The 24,598-nt window shown below is 41.7% G+C and overlaps 1 protein-coding gene across 1 annotated transcript; it reads right to left on the bottom strand.

Annotated features, from left to right (window-relative positions):
- Window positions 1-3,116: 3,116 nt before the first annotated feature.
- On the bottom strand, window positions 3,117-23,085 carry JCHAIN (joining chain of multimeric IgA and IgM). Its single transcript, XM_075337392.1, has 5 exons — window positions 22,981-23,085; window positions 10,528-10,628; window positions 6,987-7,116; window positions 3,632-3,712; window positions 3,117-3,515 (listed from the first exon to the last, which is right to left on the bottom strand). Exons 2-5 carry the CDS (start codon window positions 10,586-10,588, stop codon window positions 3,314-3,316), a joined length of 474 nt encoding a protein of 157 aa, XP_075193507.1. The 5' UTR covers window positions 10,589-10,628; window positions 22,981-23,085; the 3' UTR covers window positions 3,117-3,313.
- Window positions 23,086-24,598: the final 1,513 nt, after the last annotated feature.

Below are 24,598 nucleotides of genomic sequence, written 5' to 3'. Positions count from 1 at the left end.
ATCACAGCAGGGAACGGTGCTCTAAGGGTGATGACCTTAAATTGAAAAAGGACCTTGAACTGCAGCCTCTGTGTCGTCCCATTTCTACTAGTGCCGTCGCCCCTGCGCTCCGGCGCCATAGACTACTACCACCATTATCCTCCCTAGGGCCAAGCTCTGCCTGTGGACAGCTGCGTTACCATCTGCCCCAGAAGAGAGAAGTCACGTAATGGCGGCTAATAATTGGCTGCACACCACAGGTGGCGTCACAAACAACTACCCCCATCATCCCTTATCCCCAGCTTTATTGACACCGCTGGGATCACGGAATTGGGCCAGGCCACCGCAGCGATCCAGGAGAAAACCCACGGCCCGATGACGGGTAACCTCAGACCCCGTGGGTGCATCCCTTACTTACATCACTAAAGGTGTTGTTTTACAAAAACTCCTGGTCTCTTAATCTGGCAGATGCAAGGTTCTCCCTAATGGGGACCCTTTAAGGTGTTCATGTACCCTAATGGGTAACTTGGAATGAGTTTGTCTTTAAGGAAATATTTCTGTCATGGTGTAAATAATTCTTTAAAATACAGAACAAATTGTCGGGGGCCGAGAGGCAAGAGACAATACGAACAAGACGTTTCTCCTGCTGGCTCGGGCGAATGCACTACATATGTGTTTACTTTCCATAGATGCGGAGAAAGCCTTCGACCAGGTCAGCTGGAGTTTCATGTTGGCAGCGTTGAGACAGGTGGGGATGGGTGACAGGTTCCTTAGAGGGGTGGTCTCCCTTTATAGTACACCGACTGCCAGAATAAAGGTAAATGGGTCCTTGTCCGCGCCAATTAGCATAAAAAATGGTACCCAGCAGGGTTGCCCCTTATCCCCCCTCCTATTTGTCCTCGTAATGGAGCATTTGGCTATGGCCATTAGACAGAACCCAGATATAAAAGGGATAGAGGTGAGAGAGCACCAATGTAAAGTGGCATTATATGCAGATGACCTCCTCCTATACATTACACAGCCTCACATATCCTTTCCCTCCTTGGTTAGGGAAATTGAGAACTTCGGACATATAAGTAACTTTAAAGTTAACTATAATAAATCAGAAGCCTTGAATTTCACTCTGCCTGGGAGAGAAGTGGACCTTATTGCATCCAACTTTCCTTTTAGATGGCAGACATCGGCCCTGACTTATCTGGGGGTGGCGGTACCACGGGACAGTTCCAAGATTTTTCACCTTAATTACCTCCCTTTGCTAGAGCGCACTATAAGAGATCTGAAACAACTTGATAGACAGAAACTGTCCTGGTTTGGACGTATTAACGTCATCAAGATGGATGTCCTCCCTCGTTTTTTATATATCTTTCAAACGGCCCCTATAGTACTACCATCTTTTTTCTTTACTAGAATAGTCAATTATTAACAAATTTGTGTGGGGAGGGAGGAGCTCTCGGGTAGGGAGGAGGGTGTTGAGTAGGGTTAAGAAAGAGGGGGCAGGGTTGCCAGACTTTAAAAAGTACCACAAGGCATCCCTTCTGCTCAGACTACTGGATTGGCAATTTAACAGGAACACTAAACAATGGGTGAGTCTGGAGCAGGTCTGCACTGAAACACCCCTGCGGTTCCTCCCGTGGATCACACCGCTGCGGAGGGGACGGATAGATGGGGAGGCGGAGTTTCTCAGGGCATCGCTGAGGGTCTGGGACGTTGAGTGCAGGCGGGGATCTCTCTTAAGAGGTCCTGGTCCACTCTCACCACTTTTCTTTAACCCGGAGTTTCCCCCAGGGGTGGGAGTTGAGTGTTTCTTATGTTGGAGGAGGAGCGAGGACACACGGATAGCCCAGACTTTGCACGGTTTGGAGGTGCCCCCCTTTTCAGCCCTTTTGCTCCCAGAGGGTCGGCATCCAACGGCTTAGCTGGAATACCTTCAACTTCTGTCCTTTTTGATGGCTGATAACAGACTTGGGCATTTTGCGGCCCCGCCCACAAAATGTGAACAATTATTGTCGCGGGAGGATTCTCCCGGGCATCTTTTGTCACTGGTTTACTCCTTCCTGACTATAGAGGCGGATATGGGGGACCTTAAATATATCGAGAAGTGGAATAGAGATTTGGGTACTCCCATTCCTGAGGAGGACTGGAAGAAGTCTTTTATCCTCACCCATAAATTTTCCATTGCCTGCGCTGCACAGGAAAAAAATTATAAGATTCTGACTCGTTGGTACAGGTGCCCGGATACTCTACACGCAATATTTCCTTGGGTCTCAGATAGTTGCTGGAGGTGCGGAGGTGAGAAGGGGATGATGCTGCATATCTGGTGGGACTGCCCATTGATACAGCCTTTCTGGAAGTCCGTGTTCAACAAGGCATACTCTGTGATTTGCGGAGAGCAGTTGGTAGGTTCCCCTCAGATGGCATTACTTTCAATTCTTCCGGGATCACTTAATTCACAGAAAATGGGCCTCCTGAGATTCTGTCTTACAGCGGCACGCATGGTGATCCCAAGATACTGGACATTGACTGGTGTGCCATCTATGAGGGAGTGGTTTGTGGAGATGGCCATCATTCACAGGATGGAGTCCCTCACGGCAGAGACCAATGACTCGGATAAATTCCTTAGGATCTGAACCCCCTGGACCGTGGCTCTTGATTCCCTACCATTTCAGAACCTTATTGGTAAATCATAACCTGGGTTACGTCAGTCCAATGTAGCGGCCCGAGTACTGGGGAAGTAATCCCTGCCATGCCTTTTCTCCCTCCCTTTCTGCTGCTCTCCTTCCCCCCCACCCCCTCCTCCCTTCTTTTCCTTATCTTTCCCTCTTACTACTTTCTTTTCTTTCTGTTTCTATTTAAACCTATTTTTTTTTTTCTTTCGGCAGTGGCGTCATTTTGGTTGAGGCGTAATTCTCCTTTGGAAGGAGACTGTTCGTATTATAAAATGTGGTTACATGTCCTATACGTGCCTTTTGGTAGTTAGTAAAAGAGGATGTATTAGTTAGGATGTGGCTTATATTTTTCTCTGTAAGTTGACACAAAGTAACCACTTATCTGAATCTTCTTTTTTTTTTTCCTGTAAATTGTCTTGTTTACTTTAATAAAGAAAGATTAAACATAAAATACAGAACAAAAAAGATGTGTCACGTTAATTCCTTTATTGATATGTGTAGCTAATGAAAGGGTTTATTGCAAAGCTGTAATTCGTGTAAGGCAAAGCTATAAAGCTAAATTGGTATGAAGCATTGACAAGCACTGCGGAAAATGCATAACCAAAGCACGTCTTAAATTTCCCCCTTATACTGTGCTGCCTGGTTGAGGCTACTGTAGTATATATGTTTTATTCATAACAGGATTCAGGAGTTAGAGATACTTTCTTCATTATTGTCTTTCCATCGTATGTGAAGGGAACGAGACTTGTGTAGCATTTGTTTCTATCATAAGTGTAGCAAGAATCCTCATAAGGTTTACTGCAGCTTCCTTGAGAAACAAGAACTGGTTCACCACCAATTTCAATTTCAACTGGGTCACATTTTTTCCATCTAAAAAAAAATGAGAAATATAAGGCTAACTACAATGAAGTGTTTTAATAGTACAAATACAAACTAGATGAGGAATCATTATTGGTAAGAGCTGGTATAAAAATATTGTATCTTACAGGTTGGAAAGATTATAAACAAATTTGGTTCGTAATGGAGAAGTTGGATCTGAAATGTTCATTCTGCTCCTCAGTGGAACCCTGTAGGTTAAATACAAAACCATGTTATAAAGTTTTCATAGAACACTAATAATAATGAATATGTCATTGATAAAGTTTGCGACATAGTGAACAATTAAGCTAGTTAATTAATGGCATGCTTTGCAAATGCTTTGCTTCTACTATGAAATTTCTGGAGTAAAGGTATGTACACACAACATTTTTTTCTGTTGGAATCCACTGCGAAAACTTGAAAAAAAGTAAATGCTCAAAAGAATAAACCTATGCATTTCTATATAAAACAACTTGATGTGCATTTCAGGTTTATAAAATCGTTAAGCGGGTAAAAGAAGTTACCTGACCGTCTTGTGGCCTGAACGTCTTTGAATCATTCTGCTAAAAATAAAAGCGCTAGCAGTCTCTTTATTATTCATTGGGGTGGAAAAAACGACTGTTAAAAAAAAGTCTCAAAACCATGAGAAAACCCACTAAAAAAATGACAAAAAAGACACTTCAGGGTAAAAAGACGCCAGAAAGCATTCCAAAGCATTCTGTGCTTTAAAAACGTGTCTGGTTTATCCTCTTCACGACCATGGATGTACTGTTACATCCAAGATCGTGTTGCTGCCTTTGATGTGGGCTCCCATGGCGAGACTGCATCGTTCCCTGCACACGTCGGCTAATGTGATGAGCCAACGTGTGCCTCCAACAGCCACGGGCGGATTTCTGGTAACCAGTTAAATCCGTGCTGGTGGGCAGCGCATCATCCCCCGCTCCCATCGGCAGCCTAGTGTCATGATCACGGGGAGCCGATGCATTATTATGACAGCGAGGAGTCAGCTGATGACCCATGTCTCTGTCATAACGAACTTTCTGTGAATACCGATTGAGCGCCGGCGTTCATAGGAAGTCATCATTTCTGCTGTTATCAGATGATCGCAGTTTCAAGTACCCTAAGGGGACAAGTAATTAAAATTAAAAGTGAGAAAAAAAATAAAAAGAACACAAAAATTCATGTACCCGCCTTTTTGCCCCGTTGAAAATAAAACAATAATTTAAAAAATGCATATCTGGTATCGTCACATTCAGAAATGTCCAAACTATAAAAATATAAAATATATTAATCTGATTGGTAAAGAACGTAACAGAAAAAAAATGAAATGCTAGAATTATGTTTTTTACCACAGCAACATTGCTATAAAATGCAAAAAGAGGCGCGCAAAAGATCGCATCTACCCAAAAATAGTATTAGTAAAAATGTCAGGTTAGGGTCTAAAAAATAGGCCATCACACAGCCCCAGATATTGAAAAATGGGTCTTGGAAAAGGAAATTTTATTCTTTTATTTTTATTTTTTTTACAAACGTATATAAAAAAAAAATAAATCACCAATTATATAAAAGAAAAAAAACTATACGTTTGGTATCTACATACCTGTACGTATCTGGGGAATCATACTGCTAGGTCAATTTTACTATACAGTGAAACTGGTAAATAAAAAATACCAAAAAACAATTGGGGAATTGCACTCTTTTTGCAATTTCACCACACTTGGAATTTAATTTCTGTTTTTTAGTATTTGATATGGTAAAATTAATGGTTTCATTCAAAAGTGCAACTCGTTCCACAAAAAAACAAGCCCTCAAATGGTTAGGTTGAAAGAAAAATAAAAAAGTTATGACTCTTACAAGAAGGGTAGGAAAAAAACAAAAATGGAAACTGGAAAATCGCCAGGTGGTGAAGTGGTCATGTGTACATACTCATAGGGAAGGTTCTGGAGGAAACATATAAGAAAGAGCAGAAAATAAAAAAGGGTTCTAATTGTTTTGGTAGTTGAAAAAACATCAAGATCCAATGATGCCAGTTTAGCAAATGATTCACAACCTTAAAGAGATTGGCTACTACTTCAAGTTAGGTTCCCCATTTACAGAGATTACCTTGCCGTGGTGACCGGACTCACATGCTTTGGCCAATACATTAACTAAATCTCTTTTTTCATATATGCCTATAGCAATAATGCAATACCAGAGTTCCCTTATACATTATTGGCTTTTTAGTGTGCAGCTGTATGCATCTTGCAGTTACTATGTTTTTTTCAGCTAGCACCTATTCACACTTGTAGGATGTGCGGGTCAGTTTTGTTTTTTTTAAAAGATCTGCTATTGCTAGTGCAGCCTGGAAGTTCTTGGATGCTGTCAGAACATAGCAACTCCATAATTTCTACAGTGGCCATGGCCAGGGTGCTGCAGATTCACACCCTATTTAAATTAACAAGGTGTGTACCTGTAGTACTTTATCCATGGCCACTAGAGTTCCAACAAAGTTGATGTGTTTCGGAAAGAAGTGAGAACTTGTAGCCACTGCAGCACCGGTAAGACCTGGTTGTCATGGGTGCCAGTTGTCACACCCCTACCGATGAAACATGGTTTAATGATCCAAAGGATACACTATCAATAAAATAGTAGTGGCCAACCCCTTTAATAAATGGCAAAAAACAGCCCTTCCTAAAAGGGGTTTTGCACTTTTAGAAATGCAAATTCCAAACGTTTCCTGTGATGTAAAATAAAAAAATTAGATAGCACTCACGAAGGGCACAATTCATATTGTACTGGTAACCACTGAGCTCAGCTGTTCATGCCACCTACATTGCCAAGCCACTGAACTCAGTGATTGGATGCATCAGTTTGTGAGCTCTCGACTTCACATCACCATTGCTGCCCAAACAATGAGAGTGGAAAAATGTTAGGAAGCTTCTGCTGGACCTGAGGAAATCAAGGGCTATCTGACTTTGTTATTTTACGTAACAGAAAATGTTAACAGGTTTTCACTTTTATTAAAGGGGACCCCAAAGACATTTAAGAGAACTTTTTTGGTATTTAATAAAACCCAATGCACATGATGCAGGAAAAATCTGCATGGGCTTGAGGGTATACTGATGATGCCAAAATCCAACCAGTTCATAAGCAGCATGTGCTTCTAGATGCCATGATTAATATCATCTATGTATTTTACTTTACTAGTATAGCTTTCACATTTCATACATTAGTGTTTATAGAATATGTACACTCATATCAGTTACAATGAAAAGTGGGACAATCCTCTTTTCTGATCATTATTAGAATTGCACACTAACGAATTTCTTAGGAATGTGGGATGAGACCCAAGAAGCCCAATGAAACAAAGGAGAACATAAACCTCCATACCTAAAACTTCAGTGCTTATAAAACCACATTTGCTAACCATTAAGCCAATCTAGTCATTAAATGAGATTTTAAATGTAAAAATTTTTATTATAAACCCTGGTTATTTACACTCACCTTATTTCAATATTTCTTTGTAAAATCTCTTCATTTGGATCGTCTTTTGATGGGACAAACCTAGAGGTCACCCTGACACACTTGCACTGGTTATCCACCAAAACATGTTCTTCGCCACCATAATATTGACCTGAAAATGCATTATTATTTTTTAAAAAATAGAATATAATCATCATTTCTTAAAAGGAGTCTATCACTCCAAAAACTGAACTTGAACTATTTAGACATTCATATAGGAGACTTACAGTGCCTTGCGAAAGTATTCGGCCCCTTTGAATTGTTCAACCTTTTCCCACATTTCAGGCTTCAAATAGAAAGATAAAAAAAATTATATTTTATGGTGAAGAATCAACAACAAGTGGGACACAATTGTGAAGTTGAACGAAATGTATTGCTTATTTAAACTTTAAAAAAAAAATAAACTGAAAAGTGGGGCATGCAATATTATTCGTCCCCTTTAAGTCAATACTTTGTAGGGCCACCTTTTGCTGCGATTACATCTGCAAGTCGTTTGGGGTATGTCACTATCAGTTTTGCACATCGAGAGCCTGAAATTCTTGCCCATTCTTCCTTTGCAACCAGCTGGAGCTGAGTGAGGTTGGATGGAGAGCATTTGTGAACAGCAGTTTTCAGCTCTTTCCACAAATTCTCGATTGGATTCAGGTCTGGACTTTGACTTGGCCATTCTAACACCTGGATATGTTTTTTTGTGAACCATTCCATTGTAGATTTTGCTTTATGTTTTGGATTATTGTCTTATTGAAAGACAAATCTCCGTCCCAGTCTCAGGTCTTTTCCAAACTCCAACAGGTTTTCTTTAAGAATGGTCCTGTATTTGGCTCCATCCATCTTCCCATCAATTTTAACCATCTTCCCTGTCCCTGCTGAAGAAAAGCAGGCCCAAACCATGATGCTGCCACCACCATGTTTGACAGTGGGGATGGTGTGTTCAGGGTGATGAGCTGTGTTGTTTATACGCCAAACATATTGTTTGGCATTGTGCCCAAAAAGTTCGATTTTGGTTTCATCTGACCAGAGCACCTTCTTCCACATGTTTGGTGTGTCTCCCAGGTGGCTTGTGGCAAACTTTAAATTACACTTTTTATGGATATCTTTGAGAAATGGCTTTCTCCTTGCCACTCTTCTATAATGGTTAGATTTGTGCAGTGTACGACTGATTGTTGTCCCATGGACAGACTCTCCCACCTCAGCTGTAGATCTCTGCAGTTCATCCTGAGTGATCATGGGCCTCTTGGCTGCATCTCTGATCAGTATTCTCCTTGTTTGAGGTGAAATTTTTGAGGGATGGCTGGGTCTTGGTAGATTTGCAGTGGTATGATACTCCTTCCATTTCAATATGATCGCTTGCACACTGCTTCTTGGGATGTTTAAAGTTGTGGAAATGTTTTTGTAACCAAATCCAGCTTTAAACTTCTCCACAACAGTATCATGGACTTGCCTGTTGTGTTCCTTGGTTTTCATGATGCTATCTGCGCTTTAAACAGAACACTAAGACTATCACAGAGCAGGTGCATTTATACGGTGACTTGATTACACACAGGTGGATTATATTTATCATCATCAGTCATTTAGGAAACATTGGATCATTCAGAGATCCTCAATGAACTTCTAGAGTGAGTTTCCTGCACTCAAAGTAAAGGACGAATAATATTGCACACCCCAATTTTCAGTTTATTCTTTTTTACAAAAGTTTAAAATAAGCAATAAATATCATTCACCTTCACAATTGTGGCCCACTTGTTGTTGATTCTTCACCATAACATTAAAATTTATATCTGTATGTTTGAAGCCGAATACTTTCGCAAGGCACTTTAGCTCCTGTAAAATCATTGTGGTACTATGGATTTTACTAATTTATTATTACATAAAAACAGTTTTATTATTTTATTAAATATGTATATGAGGGGGCTTCAGTGCACCATTCCAGTCCATCAATTACTATCTACTGCAGCTCCCCTTATGGTGATTTACAACGCTCACTTTTGGGTACACCCTCATCTAAATCCCCAGCCCTGCATATACTGATACTGCATTGGCCAAGAGCAGACACAGTGTCATTGTGTGCAGGAGTCAGGTTCTCATTTTTCTCTTATGTGTAGCAGTCAAAACTCAGCATGTGCTCGCTACGTACAGGAGAAGGAGATGAGAATGCACATAGTGTAAGTGTGTATGCATTTACATCTTCCTCTCCTGTGTGTAGCATCCACATACTGCTTTGTGATCCTGTGTGCAGCAAACGACTGCTACATATAGAAGAGAAATAAAAACTTGGCCCCTGAACACAATGACACTATTTCAGAATATGCAGGGCTAAGGATTTAGAGGGAAACTTTCATGGAAAAAAAAACACGCTATTAACTTGCAGATGTCGGGATAATCTACAAATTACTGCACCCAGTAAACTAAGTGATGCAGCTTTGGAATCTGGGTCTCTTTTCCTACATTATTCTATGCTCAGATGAGGTAACAAAAACCAGGTAACAGATTCCTTTTAACCCAGATCAAACTCGAAAATAGCTTAAACTTTTATGTACACTGTTCCTCTTTCCTCCTCCTTCTCTTTTCTCTAAAACATCCCAAATAAAACATGTAGCAACTGCATCAAACGTGAAACCTTAAACACATATTAAATGTTATTGATATTATTGATCTGATTCATTGTTAATGTCTAATTAGTTGTCTACTCACTGATACTATTCAAGTACATACAAGATAAATGAAAATACTCAATGTATACATTGCTTACATCCAGACACTGCCGGAGTAGCTGATCAGTGGGGCTGATGGGTGTTGGATTCCCAACATTCTTATATTATGTATAGGTCATCAATAGTTTAAACCCAGACAACCCCTTTAATTTAGTGTGACTATTGGGGATGATTGAATATCACAAATATTCGGCAATATTTGGCTTCGTGAATAACTGAAGAATAGTTCGCCGCTATGCGAATATTCGATGGCAACTATTCGGGTTTCCCATAGACTTACATTGCAAATCGAATATTCGCAAATAGTCGAATAGCGGAGACCTATTTGTTGAATATGGGCGTTGCCGAATATTTGCGGTATTCGATCATCCCTAGTGACTATATTTTTGAGTTGATAGTAACAGTAATTTATTTTTCTGTATGCTTGACAAAAAATGTAAAAGCAAACACAGAAATCAGTTTAGCGAACATATATTATAGCAAAATGCTGATTTACTACCACTAAAAAAATCAGCATTACTAGTAAAATCATTTAGTAAATGAGTTCAATGGTTTAAGTCATGTGCACACATTTAAGTTATGGTGCAGAAATGTTGACAACGATCATATTCATCTGATTAGAGACTGCAGAAATTGGTTCACATGCTGCAAACTTTCAATCATAAAAATTGTTCTTCAATGTGTAAATTATTTTATTCCTTCACAGTTTACAGAGAACAGATATATATATATATATATATATATATATATATATATATACACAGTGTATATGATGAACTATATATCTATCTCCGTATATCAATTTCACCTACCTGTTACATATACTGCAAGTAGTAGTAAGACTGCTGCCCGTAATACATTCATTGTCTCCATTCTTCCTCTCTTCTTATGAAGATGTCCAAGAGAGATTACGCTATAAGAGATGGGGTGGGGGCATTTTCTGAAACTGTCTAAAACTTAAAAATAACATCTTAGTTTCAGTATTGAAAACAGATGTTACTTTCATGGACTGTTGCAAGTCTTATGTGCTAGGACAAAATTAAAATATATGTTGCTCCATTTTAGGACAGAAGAAAATTGTAAGCACACTGTATATACTATATAAAAGCATGTAATGTGTGATAAGCCTTTATAACTGTCACAGAATTCAGCGCACAATAGTAGAATTTTTTTTCTTTAAAAGGAGGCAACGAAAACTTGATATTTTCAAACACAAAGTGGTGCAATACACTTAAAGGGGTTCTCTGGTTGCAACAAGTTATCACTAGTGATGAGCGAGCACAAAAGTGCTTGATATTGATATATTGAGCATGTTGGACGCTCGAAAATGCTCGACTCGACTACGGAGCACAATAGTCAATGGATGACTCGAGCATATTTTTCCCAAAGATGCAGGCTGTTAGCTGCCCCGATACAGCCCCCAGGCACAACAGTCCCTCTTATCTGTGTGCAGCAGGCAGCAGTCATTTCCCTGCAACCTGTGTTCTGTCTTCCTGGTCACCACAGTCCCCCTCATCTGCGTGCAATTGGCATCACCTGGCAACTTATGTTCCATGTGCGCCATCCAAATTTCCCGCCTTCTGGCCAAGGTAGCTATGCGGTTAGTTTTGTTTGAGTCTCCATTCCGGAAAAGAGACAGAGAGGTTTATTTTCTGGAACAAGGACTTGAACAGAACTAACCACACAATTAGTTTGGCCTTGGGAAACATTTCAACTGTGCACACGGGCAATGCCAGCTGCACACAGATGATGGGGACCTGTGGTGGCTGGTAAGATGGAACAGAGTTTGCCAGGAAATGCCTGCTGCACATCATCACATGGATAATGGGGACTGTAGTGGCTGGGGTCTGTGTCAGGGCAGGTATAGGACAGGGACTCGAACATTTAGCTTAAAACACCCATGGTACTCGATCCAGCAGCGAGCGAGCCCAAGCACCCCAATTCTGATCGAGTACTGAGTATGCTCGCTCATCACTAGTTATCACCTATCCATAGGTGAATACATTTGCTGATTGATCAGTTTCTCAAACAATCGACAAAAAGGTCATAAGATATAAATAATTTTATAAATGTAAATTTTATATATATATATATATATATATATATATAAACAAAATAACCAAGAAATGGTCTCACAAAATATATAATTGATCAGGGACAGTGTACTCATAGTCTTATACAGGTGTGTAGGTTGTGACGCCCCTGCACTAGTCAGGGCGTCGCAGGGCACTGCATTCCTGTCCTTATAGTGCAGAACCCACCCTCCTTGGTTCCAGGTTCCACCCAGTGATATTGCTACCAACCGCATTCAAACCCCCAATCCACACTCATACCAGTACAGGACAGACAAGCCAGTGGGAAGGTCTAGAGAGGAAAGGGCTGCCCACTGAAGGGTTAAGCAGACTAGTGGGAGGTGACAAGTCAGTAAGCTTCAGGGGAGCAAAGGGAAAGGGAGCGAAGTGGAAACTCTCCAGAGGGAGAGTGAACCGGGGGTTGGAGCCCCCAGGAGAAGTGAAGTAGTGGCCCTCAGAGTGTGAGGGGCCGAGGAATCGATGCTCCCGAGAGGTCGGAGTAAATTGGGACACAGCAAAAGCAATACTATTTGGAGCGGATACATGGACGTGCTCTCTTTTCCAAGTGGCAGTGGTGCACTGGGACTTTTGGTTCACCTGCAGCATGTGTGTGTAATGATTTTACAAAGCATCATCCAGCACCACGATAACCGGCCTGAGTGAGTACATGGTCATCCCTTGCTACCACCTAGCCCTGCGCTCCCCTGCAGCCCAACATCCAGTGTCCCGGGGCCTGTCCCTACCCGTGGAGGGCAACGTCATCTGGCTGCCCTACTCCATCACCCCCAGTACTCCCAACTGCAGTGGCGGTACTCCCAATTACCACCCACCACGGGTGGCGTCATGAACTATATACTAAATCCCCTGTAAATACCCCCTTTTACAGTTTGAGTGTGGCCCCTAAGCCCCCGGGTCCGGAAAGCCTCGAGCCACGAACGGACACTACCCCCAGATCCGAGCGGTTCGATCCGCTGCTGGGGCGGCACATAGGTCATCACCAAAAAGTAGTTATACAAGAAGCAGGTGTTATATTAGTAACATGAATTCCATTCATGTGCATTACTCAAAACAAATATGTTTTATCACTTTTGAACATGACAAGTAGCTATACAGTCCCTGACAGAAGTTCTGTCGCTTATCCATGTTGTGTAAATAACAGCTTATAACCTAACTTTAAATTCATCCATTGGTTTAATAAATTACTCTTTTGAAAGCTGAAACCCTCCCAAATTTGGTTTAGGTTATTTAAATAAAGTTGCTGCAAAGCTGAAATATTGATCATTTAATGAACACAGAAAGGTCAGATTTTGGCAAGACAAATGTTTTATTGCCTTGTCATATAATGCACCCAATCCTAGTTTACATTCTCAACTGTGCTCACTAAATGATCGGTTAATTAGTGGGTGTGTATAAAAAGAAACCCAGCACCCCAGACCTTCAGTTGAACTGCAACTTGTCCTCTGACAACAGGCCAAAAATCCACCCTGCAACCAAGACCTTGATTATCAAGAGGCTGAAGACCAGATCCACTGCAGAGGTGGCTGGAACCTTTAATGTGTCTCAGCGTCAAGTACAAAGAATTAAAAAAAGATTTGAAGAGACTGGAGATGTTTTTGCTCAGGAGGAACGTTTGTTGGTTAGAAAATCCAAAGCCAGCCCATCTTCCACTGCAGCAGAGCTCCAAAAGGCCTGGTCACCTCAAGTCCCTGTGTCAACTAGAACAGTTTGTAGGATTCTGTCTCAAAATGGCCTCCATGGTCGAATCAGTGAACAGAAGCCAGCACTAAACAAAAGGCTATTAAAAAAACACGTGGCATTTGCCAAGTCCCACAGCCTGCTAAACAGATGGGTGCAGGAAAAGTTGCAGAAGGTGGATTTCTCTGATGAATCTTCAGTTGAATTACACTACAGCCGCCGCAAATACTGCAGGAGACCTACTGGAGCCCGTATAGATCCAGAAAACAGTTAAGTTTGGTGGTGGAAAGATCATGGTCTGGGGTTACATTCAGTATGGGGGAGTGCAAAACATTTGCAAGGTAGAAGGCAATATCAATAGCCTAAAATATCAAGATATATTAGCTAACTCTTACATTCCCAATCATAAAAGGGGTCAAATTCTGCAGCAGGATGGTGCTCCATCTCATAAATCCATCTGTATAACAAAGTGCCTCCTGGCAAAGAAGATCAAGGTTCTCAAAGACTGGCCAGCCCAGTCACCAGACATGAACATCATTGAGCATATTTGGGGTAGGATGAAAGAAAACAAAACCAAAGAATCTAGATGAACTCTGGGAGGCATGTAAGACTGCATTCTTTACTATTCCTGATGACTTCATCAATAAATTGTATGAATCATTGTTGAACCGCATATATGCAGTCCTTCAAGCTCATAGAAGTCACACAAATTATTAAATATGGCTCTAATAGCACCACTACTTCATCACCAATGTTATGCAACATATCTTTGTATTAGAAGTTAATTATTTGTTTGAATTTCACATTACTTTCTGTGGGCGACAAAACCTTTGTGTTGCCAATATCTGACCTTTCTGTGTTCATTAAATGATCAATATTTCAGCTTTGCAGAAATTTTAATTTCATAACCTAAACGAAATTTGGGAGGGTCTCAGCTTTCAAAAGAGTAATTTATGAAACCAATGGATGAATTTAAAGTCAGGTTATAAGCTTTTATTTACATAACATGGATAAGCAACAGAACTTCTGTCAGGGAGTGTATACATATGGGAAATACGGTCAAAAAAATCTGTTAACATGTAATGCCTGCAAATGACACCCAAATAAAGTACAAAATGTAATTACTACAAAAGCAGTTAACAGTGACTGATGCAAAGAAATAGTAGTACCATCTATAGCAGCAAAATCTAATTGTAGATGGTTATCATTAAAGTAACTAGTGCAATTAATAAACTATATATACGTTACTAATGTAATAATATGTGCTTATATAGAAATAGCTGATACACTATACTTCTCAAGATGGCTGATCTATATCACACAAAAAGCATATGTGACTCATAATAGAATATAGGGCAAAGACCATGACTGGTGCTGGGTTAAAGACCATCTCTAATCACAATTAATAGACATTCCCCTTTGTCAACATGGTGAACAACTGCACAAAACGACATGGTAAGTATAGAAGTCGTATTACCTGTATGGTGATCTGAAGTGGGCACACCTTCCTCACCACGACGTGTGTTTCGGAAGTACCTCAGACGAAGGTAATGATACATATTTGTTTTGCGTTATGCACGACTGCTATTGTTATTTATATATATGAGCACACTGTCCCCCATCAATTATATATTTTGTAAAACCATTTATTTCCCGTTTTACTTATTTTTTTATATTTTTATAGTAATAAGATTATTTATATCTTATGACCTTTTTGTTGGTTGTTTGTGAGATATTGTTCATTAGTGGTTTCCGATTGGTTGGTGTAGCTAACCATTGTCTATCTGCGTTCTTTGGCACACGCATAATCCACTTTGAGCTAACAATAACTTAATAGTATCTTTATTTAATTTGGTGTGGTGCCAGGTGTTTTTGCTTGTATTGCTTTATCTGTTGATTGATGTAAAGCTCCCATTATTAGGTCACGTACCAATCGGAAAGTTATCAAATGTCTATAGAATAGCTGATACTTATAACTTTCTGATCAGTGGGTAACCCCTCTTTGGACCCAATCAGCAGATCAGGGAACTTTTATCACCAATGGGGTACTATTATTCCCTTTAAAAAAAAATGGAACGGCAGGATGGAGGCTCAGCCGCTTCTACATTCATTCCATATGTGGCTGCCGGAAAAAGTTGAATGCAGTTCTCAGTAGTCGTATATTGAATGATTAATGAATGAATGAAACCCAAATTGCACATTTGCACTGCCATTCCTTACTTACAGGGTTAAAGATGACCATTCTGCCAATCGGTGTGGGTCCCAGCACTCAGTGTCAGGACTCCAGTTATTCTGTTAATCCCTTTTGAGCTTTATTGCCCTTTTCCAAAATGGCATCCCCTGCTTCATTTTTCTCCATATGTTTTGTGTCCTCTTGCCTTTATAAACCCCAGTCCAGCCTCCAGTCCTCTGCTTGAGTATACTGCCTGGTGTTCTGCTGCAAGTAGTATCTCCAGTTCCTTAACCTACTCCTGCAATTCCGGTGTGACATTCCCATTGTTGTTCACCTGAGGTTCTGCTACTGTCTGCTCACCTGCTGCTTCCAGCTGCAGACGCCCAGACCCCTGCTGCGGCTCTTGCCTGACCTGCTCTTTACCTGTGTTCTGGACATTTGTAGGTGCTCATCATCTGGGTTCTGGACACTAGTCTGCTCTGCATCTGGACATTTTGCTTTTCACCTGTTCTCTGGACTTGTAATCTGTTCTGCATTTCATCTGGACTTTCAGAGACTTTCTTTGAAGACTTGTTGCTGTCTACCAGCAGACTCTCCATGATCTGATTTTATGTGAGTATATGATTTTTTTTATTTTAATATTAATTGTAGGAAGATTGTCGGGGCCATCATACGGTTTGGTGGCCATCATAGAGTATGTGGGCTACTAGAGTATGGCAGCCATCAAAGAGTTTGGAGGCTACTGTGGCAGCTGTCATAGCATGTGATGGCTACTGTGGAGGTCAACATACAGTGTGGGGTCTACTGTGGGGTCCATCATACAGTGTGGAGGCTAATATAGAGGCAATCATACAGATGTGTGGACCATCATACAGTGTTGGGGCTTCACTTGGGGCCAGCATAATGTGTGGGGGCCATCATACAGTGTAGGAGACATAAAATACTGTGGGGACTATTTTAGAGGCCATAATAGAGTCGTGGGCTACTGTGTGCACAATAATAGTGTTGGGGCCATCATACAGTGTTGGGGCTACAGTATGGGGCATCATACAATGTGGGAGCCATCATACAGTGTGGGAACTACTGGGGGCATCATACAGTGTAGGAACTACTGTAGGAACCATAATACAATGTGGGGACAAATATGGAACCATCAGAGTGTGGAGATTACTGTGGGAAGCCATGAAACAGACTGGGGGCTACTGTTGTGGACCATCATACAATGTAGGGCCAGCATACAGTATAGGGGCCATGATACAGTGTGGGGGCTATTGTAGGTGCCATCATACAGTGTATGAGACACCATACAGAGTAGGGGCTACTGTTGGGGCCATCAAAAAGTGTAGGGGCTACTGTGGGGGCGATCAAATAGTGTGGGGGCTATTGTAGGGGATTATGTAAAATGTGGGGGGATCATACAGTGTGATGGCTATTGTAGGGGCCATCATACAATGAGGAGCTATCATACAGAGTGGGGGTTACTGTGGAGGGAACATAATACAGTGTAGGACCAGAATACAGTATGGAGGGCTCCTTTGGGGGCCATCATATAATGTGGGGGGGCTACTTTAGAGGCGATTCATACAGTGTAAGGGCCATTATACAGTGTACGGGCTACTGTGGGGGTCAGGAAATACCGTGGGGCTCTTATAAAGGCCATCATACAGTGTGGGGGTGATCAGACAGTGTAAGGGCAACTGTGTGGGCCATCATATAATGCGGGAGCCATCATAGAGTAGTGGGGCTACAGTGTACATCAATATGCATACAATAATAATAATAATAATAATTTTATTCATTTATATAGCGCTATTAATTCCATAGCACTTTACATACATTGGCAACACTGTCCCCATTGGGGCTCACAATCTAGAGTCCCTATCTGTATGTCTTTGGAATGTGGGAGGAAACCGGAGTACCCGGAGGAAACCCACGCAAACACGGGGAGAACATACAAACTCCTTGCAGATGGTGTCCTTGGTGGGATTTGAACCCAGGACCCCAGCGCTGCAAGACTGCAGTGCTAGCCACTGAGCCACCGTGCCGCCCAATACGGCAGTCATCATGCAGTGTGGAGACCACTGGGGACATCATACAGTGAGGTGGCTACCGTAAGGACCACCGTACAGTATGGAGACAAATACGGAGGCCATTAGAATTTAGGAACTACTATTGGAAGCCATTATACTGTTTGAGGGCTACTGTGGGGGACCATCATACAGTGTAGGGCCAGCATACACTGTGTGCAGAATTACTAGGCAAATGAGTATTTTGATCACATGATACTTTTTATACATGTTGTCCTACTCCAAGCTGTAGAGGCTTGAGAGTAAATTAAGTAAATCAGGTGATGTGCATCTCTGTAATGAGGTGGGGTGTGGTGTAATGACATCAACACCCAATATATGATGTGCTTAATTATTAGGCAACTTCCTTTCCTCAATATGGGTCAGAAGAGATTTGACGGGCTCTGAAAAGTCCAAAATTGTGAGATGTCTTACAGAGGGATGCAGCAGTCTTGAAATTGCCAAACATTTGAAGCGTAATCACCGAACAATCAAGCGTTTCATGGCAAACAGCCAACAGGGTCGCAAGAAGCGTGTTGGGCAAAAAAGGCGCAAAATAACTGCCCATGAATTGAGGAAAATCAAGTGTGAAGCTGCCAAGATGCCATTTGCCACCAGTTTGGCCATATTTCAGAGCTGCAACGTTACTGGAGTATCAAAAAGCACAAGGTGTGCCATACTCAGGGACATGGCCAAGGTAAGGAAGGCTGAAAAATGACCAGCTTTGAACAAGAAACAAGAGATAAAATGTCAAGACTGGGCCAAAAAATATCTTAAGACTGAGTTTTCAAAGGTTTTATGGACTGATGAAATGAGAGTGACTCTTGATGGGCCAGATGGATGGGCCAGAGGCTGGATCAGTAAAGGGCAGAGAGCTCCACTCTGACTCAGATGCCAGCAAGGTGGAGGTGGGGTACTGGTATGGGCTGGTAACATCAAAGATGAACTTGTGGGACCTTTTCGGGTTGAGAATGGAGTGAATCTCAACTCCCAGACCTACTGCCAGTTTCTGGAAGACAACTTCTTCAAGCAGTGGTACAGGGGAAGAAGTCGATATTATTCAAGACAAACATGATTTTCATGCAGGACAATGCTCCATCACATGCATCCAACTACTCCACAGCGTGGCTGGCCAGTAAAGGTCTAAAAGATGAAAATATAACTACATGGCCCCCTTGTTTCACCTGATGGGAAACCCATAGAGAACCTGTGGTCCCCCATAAAATATGAGATCTATAGGGAGGGAAAACACTGTCTGGGAGGCTGTGGTGGCTGCTGCATGCAATGTTGATCATAAACAGATCAAGCAACTGACAGAATCTATGGATGGTAGGCTTTTGAGTGTCATCATAAAGAAAGGTGGCTATATTGGTCACTAATTTTTTGGGGTTTTGTTTTTGCATGTCAAAAATGTTTGTTTATACATTTTGTTCAGTTATATTGGTTTACCTTGTGAAAATAAACAAGTGAGATGGGAATATATTTGTTTTTTTTTTTTAAACTCGTTTTATTGAAAGTTAAGTAAAACATTACATTAAAGAATAAATCAGCAAGATGAACAGTAAGGCAGAGTACATGTAAACCTGTTGGTCATCAGGATAATAAAGTATCAACAATCAAATCAGCATCCATTACTCTCAGCATATCCATAGAGCATCGAACTTAGCAAAGGTGTTAGCTCGGGAGGCACATCCAACTCAAGGCAGCGTATCATGAATCACATGTGTCTCCTCTTTGCCTACCGGAGCACTACTGGCTGCGATAATACTGATTGTAGGTTATCAGCAAGAGAACCAGGAGATCCGCCAGTCAAGGGCGACCTCATCCATCTACCCCAAATTTTGTCAAATTTAATTGAAGAGCCTCTTGTCTTATAAACAAATTGTTCAGACGGGATTATAGCATTTACCAAAGCAATCCAAGAGGCTCTAGTTGGAGGATGAGTGCTCATCCAATTTAGGATAATGCCCTTCCGGGCCAGAAAAAGAACTTTCTTTAGTAATAGATTCTCATCTTGGGACCAGGAGTGTACATCTACCACCCCAAATAGACACAGGACTGGGCACATAGCAACCGCTTTTTGAAATATGGCGGAAAGAGTCGTTACAATCTCACTCCAATAGGAGAGAATGACCCGGCAATCCCATATCATGTGCCAGAAATCAGCACCGTCTCTCCCGCATCTCGGACAGCCCATCCCCACCGAATTATTCAGTTTTTTCATTTTGTTCAGTCTCTGGGGAGTAATATAACTTTGGTGTATTATATATAATTGGATCAGTCTATTGTTAACAGCAGGAGAGACCAAAGTGTGGGATTCGACAATGTCGTCCCACACTACATCATCAATTTCAGGGATCCTGGCACTCCACCTCTCACGAACAGAAAGAGGATTATTCATGGCCTTGGCCCGAATGAGGGAGGAGTAAAGTTTAGAAATAAGACCACCAGGGCCTTGTGATCTAATAATTCCAATGACTGGGAAGGAAGAGAATCTAACCCCACGGCCAGAGAACTGAGCTCGAAAGGCGTGCCTAATCTGGAGATATTGAAACCCATGAGATTCCAGCAAGTCGAATTCTGTCTGCAGTTGCGCAAAAGGGCGAAGTTCACCATCCCGGACCAGTGATCCCAGGGAGATTATTCCGCGATTCCTCCATTCACCAAACCCCGGCAACCCACAAAAATGTGGAAGGTCCAAGTTATCCCATAAGGGCGTCTCAGTTGGTACATCATAAAATCCAAATACGGCTTTAGCCTCTTTCCAGATCCTGGCCCCCAATTTGTGTATCGGGAGGACATGACCCTCAGGGGCCCTCCTGTGATCCGTCAGTAACGGCCAGAGGAGGTCCACACCTGTGAACTCTGCCAGGAGTCCCTCCGGAGGACCCCCAACCCGGGGAAGTGTCCATGGCCCCAAGTATTTCATTTGTCCGGCCAGATAGTAAATATAAAGATCAGGAAGGGCCATACCCCCCCATATCCTTGGGTCTTTGCAATTTGGCTAATTGGACCCTTGATCTGGACGAACCCCAGACAAAGGTAATCATTAAAGATTCCAGGGACTGGAAGAAAGAGCGAGGAATCTGTACAAATACATGCTGGGTAATATAGAGACACTTTGGTTGCACTATCAATTTAAGAAGGTTAATCCTTCCCTCCACTGATAGTGGGAGTTGGCTCCATCTATTAAATTTCTCCCCAAAGTACGCTAGTAAGGGGGCTATATTTCTCGCTATCATCTCCGCAGGGCTTCCTGCCAGTATAATTCCGAGATATTTGAAATGATCCACCACCGGGACCCTGCATACGTGGTCGTGCACCAGCTCCTCTCTGTTCCGAGACAGAAAAAGAAGGTACGATTTTGACCAGTTTATTGACAGACCGGAGAACTCCCCAAATCGATCAATCAATTGCACGGCTCTAGGAATGGAGGAATCCGGATCAGATGCAAACAATAACAAGTCGTCTGCGTACAAAGATAACCGTTCATCTCCCTTACTATGTCTCACCCCCCGGTAGACTGGGTCCGCTCGAATGCGCACCGCCAGCGGTTCCATGGCAAGAGCGAACAGGAGAGGGGATAGGGGACATCCCTGTCTGGTTCCCCTCCCCAAAGGGAAAGTTTTCGACACACCACCGCCCACCTGAATATTAGCAGATGGAGCGTTATATATGATCTCTATCCATCTGATAAATTCGTTGCCGAAACCAAATGCCCGCAGCACCTCCAGCAGGTATGGCCATTCTACAGAGTCGAAGGCTTTGGCTGCATCCAGGGAGATCAGAGCCCAATCCTCCTCTAACTTGGTGCCCATCTGTAAGATCACCTGCGCCCTCCTCAGATTATCCGAGGTACTCCTACCCGGGATGAATCCAGACTGATCCTCATGTACTATAGAGGAGACCACTTTATTGAGTCTAGTTGCTAGAATTTTGGTAAGAATTTTGTAATCAGAGTTCAGCAAAGAGATCGGTCTGTACGAGCCACAGTCCAATGGGTCCTTATCTGGTTTCAATAGCAGGACAATGGTTGCCTCATAAAAGGAATCAGGCAACCGACCCTTGCGGAACGAGGCTTCAACCGTCTCCAGGAGGGCCGGAGCCAGCTCCCCCCGATATTTGTCAAAGATCTTAATCGGGAGTCCGTCTGGCCCAGACGCCTTACCCTTATTGAGGGTCTTTATCGCCTCCACCATCTCTTCCATGCTAATGGGCTCATCCAAGGCCGATCTCTGAGCCAAAGTCAACCTGGGAAACTCCAGCTCTCGTAAGTACTCAGCAATCTCCTCCCTTGACACGGCCAGTCTGGACTCATACAGGTTCCTGTAGAAGTCCAAAAATACCTCCAATATACCATTGACGGAAGTAACTGTTCCTCCATGCGGGTCTCTGATTTTGAGGACAGCAGGTGAGCTATTAGATTGACGCACCAGGAATGCCAGTAAGCTACTGGATTGGTTCCCTTGCTCAAAATACCTCTGGCTCGTGAAGAATACATGTCTCTTAGCCTTGTCTTGCAGATACAATAGATATTTCCTCCCAGCCTGAAGCCATTGAGATCTGTTTTCCTCAGAGGGGTCCGAGGTGAATCTATGTTCAAGCACTCTATTTTGAGTGGCCAGTTAATATATTTGGTTTTTATTAAGTTGCCTAATAATTCTGCACAGTAATAGTTACCTGCACAAACAGATATCCTACTAAGATAGCCAAATCTAAAAAAAAACCACTCCAACTTCCAAAAATATTAAGCTTTGATATTTATGAGTCTTTTGGGTTGATTTAGAACATAGTTGTTGATCAATAATAAAAAAAATCCTCTAAAATACAACTTGCCTAATAATTCTGCACACGGTGTACAGTGTGGGGACTACTGATGGCTTCCATCTTCTTCAACATTCCTGGTATCTCAACTATTAGATCATAAAGACATGGTAGACAGCAGTCTGAGAGACAGCTTCCTACCTCAGCACTGCTGTTATCTTCAGTATTAGATCAAAAATACTGGGTAGACAGCAGTTTGAGCAGCCCCTTCTAATCTCAGCACACCTGGTATCTCCAGCATTACATTAGAAAGACAGGGTGAATAGCAGTGTAAGCAGACTTTTCTTACCTCAGCACCATTGATATCTCCAGTATTAGATCAGAAAGACATGGAAAACAGCAATGTGAACTGCCTTTTTTACCTTAGTGCTCTGGTATCTCCAGTATTAGATTAGAAAGACAGGGAGGAGAGCAGTGTAAGCAGCCTCTTCTTACCTTGGCAATCCTGGTGTCTCCAGTATTAGATCAAAATATCCTTTGGGAGCACATCTTTCTACACATGAAAGGAGGGGGTGGAAAGCTTCTACTGCTTATGCTCACATTCACAGAGGACATTTATATTTTATAGTGATTTCCTGCCTAGACAAAACAATTGGTATTTGTTAATTAAAAGTATTTATACATTTATTCACCGTTCCATTTCTCTGATAACCAATTTTTAAGGGTTAAAATAATTACAGTATATTATGTCTACATTTCACTGCAAATTCTTGCAGAATTTCGGTTTATTGTATACAGTGGGTGAAAGAAGTATTGAACACAGCACCAATTTTGTAAGTAAATATATTTCTAAAGGTGCCATTGACATGAATTTCTCATGAGATATCGGTAACAACACATCCAATCTATGCAGGAAAGAAATCAAAGCATAGATGTCCAAAAAATTTAGTGATGTGTAATAATGAGAAATGACATACGGAAAAATAATTGAAGACATGGACAAAGAGAAGACATGGAAAATTATGACACCAGCTAAAATCTATCAGTAATTAGAAAGCAATCATGTAACTTAGTGAAAAATAATATCAGCTGGTTTAACTGATGGCCTATTAAAAGGTGTCTCATTGCCAATGAGCCACACAAAAAAACATCTCATGATGGGTAAAACCACTGAGCTGTCTCAAGATCTTCACAACCTTCCTGTTGCAAAATATGCTGATGGCATTGTTTACAGAAAAATTTCTAACCTACTGAAGGTTCCAGTGAGCACTTTTGGGGACATAATCTGGAAGTGGAGAGAACATAATTGCACCAGAAATCGGCCATGACTAGGTGCTCCCTGCGAGATTTCAGACAGAGGAGTGAAAAGAATTATCAGAAGAATTGTCCATGGGCCAAGGACTACTTGTGGAGAGCTACAGAAAGACCTGCAATCAGCAGGTACAATTGTTTTAAAGAGAGTACATAGAAGCCATGCACTGAACCTCCACAGACTCTATGCATACAAACCATGCAAGACTCAATTGCTGAATAAAAACCATGCTCAAGCGCATTTAAAGCACATTCAAGACTATGAAATACTGTGAGAATATAGTCTGGTCACATGAGACCAAAATAGAACTTTTTCAATGCCACATCACACACATTATGTTTGGAGGCCAAAAGGCACTGCATATCAACCCCAAAAACACCATACCAACAGTGAAATTCATGGTGTGGGTCTGTTTTTCAGCATATGGCATGGGAAAACTTCATGTAATTGAAGGAAGCATGAATGGACAAATGTACTGAGACATTATTGATAAAAATCTGCTGCCATCAACCAGGGTGAGACGATGAGACGAGGGTGAACATTTCAGCAAGACAATGATCCCAAACACACAGCCAATGAAACTCTAAATTGGTTTTAGAGAAACAAAAAAGCTGCTAGTATGGCCCAGCGAATCACCTGACCTGAATCAAATAGAAAATTTATGGAAGGAACTAAAGTTCAGAGTTCATAGAAGGAGACCAGGATTTGAAGATTGTTTGTGTGGAGGAATCAGCCAAAATCACACATTAGCAATGCATGCAACTAGTTTCTCCATACAGCAGGTGTCTTGAAGCTTTCACC

Source organism: Anomaloglossus baeobatrachus, chromosome 1 (genome assembly GCF_048569485.1).
Source record: "Anomaloglossus baeobatrachus isolate aAnoBae1 chromosome 1, aAnoBae1.hap1, whole genome shotgun sequence".
Classification (NCBI taxonomy): domain Eukaryota; kingdom Metazoa; phylum Chordata; class Amphibia; order Anura; family Aromobatidae; genus Anomaloglossus; species Anomaloglossus baeobatrachus.
This window is presented reverse-complemented; position numbering and strand designations above follow the sequence as displayed.

Bases quoted from the DNA above. Each gene is read 5' to 3' on its own strand.
- JCHAIN (XM_075337392.1), bottom strand. From the start codon at position 10,588: ATGGAGACAATGAATGTATTACGGGCAGCAGTCTTACTACTACTTGCA. The intron at 7,117-10,527 runs GTAGGTGAAATT...ATGCATTTTCAG, and splicing joins ACTTGCAGTATATGTAACAG to GTCAATATTATGGTGGCGAA. The intron at 3,516-3,631 runs GTAAGATACAAT...ATTTTTTTTTAG, and splicing joins GTTTATAATCTTTCCAACCT to ATGGAAAAAATGTGACCCAG.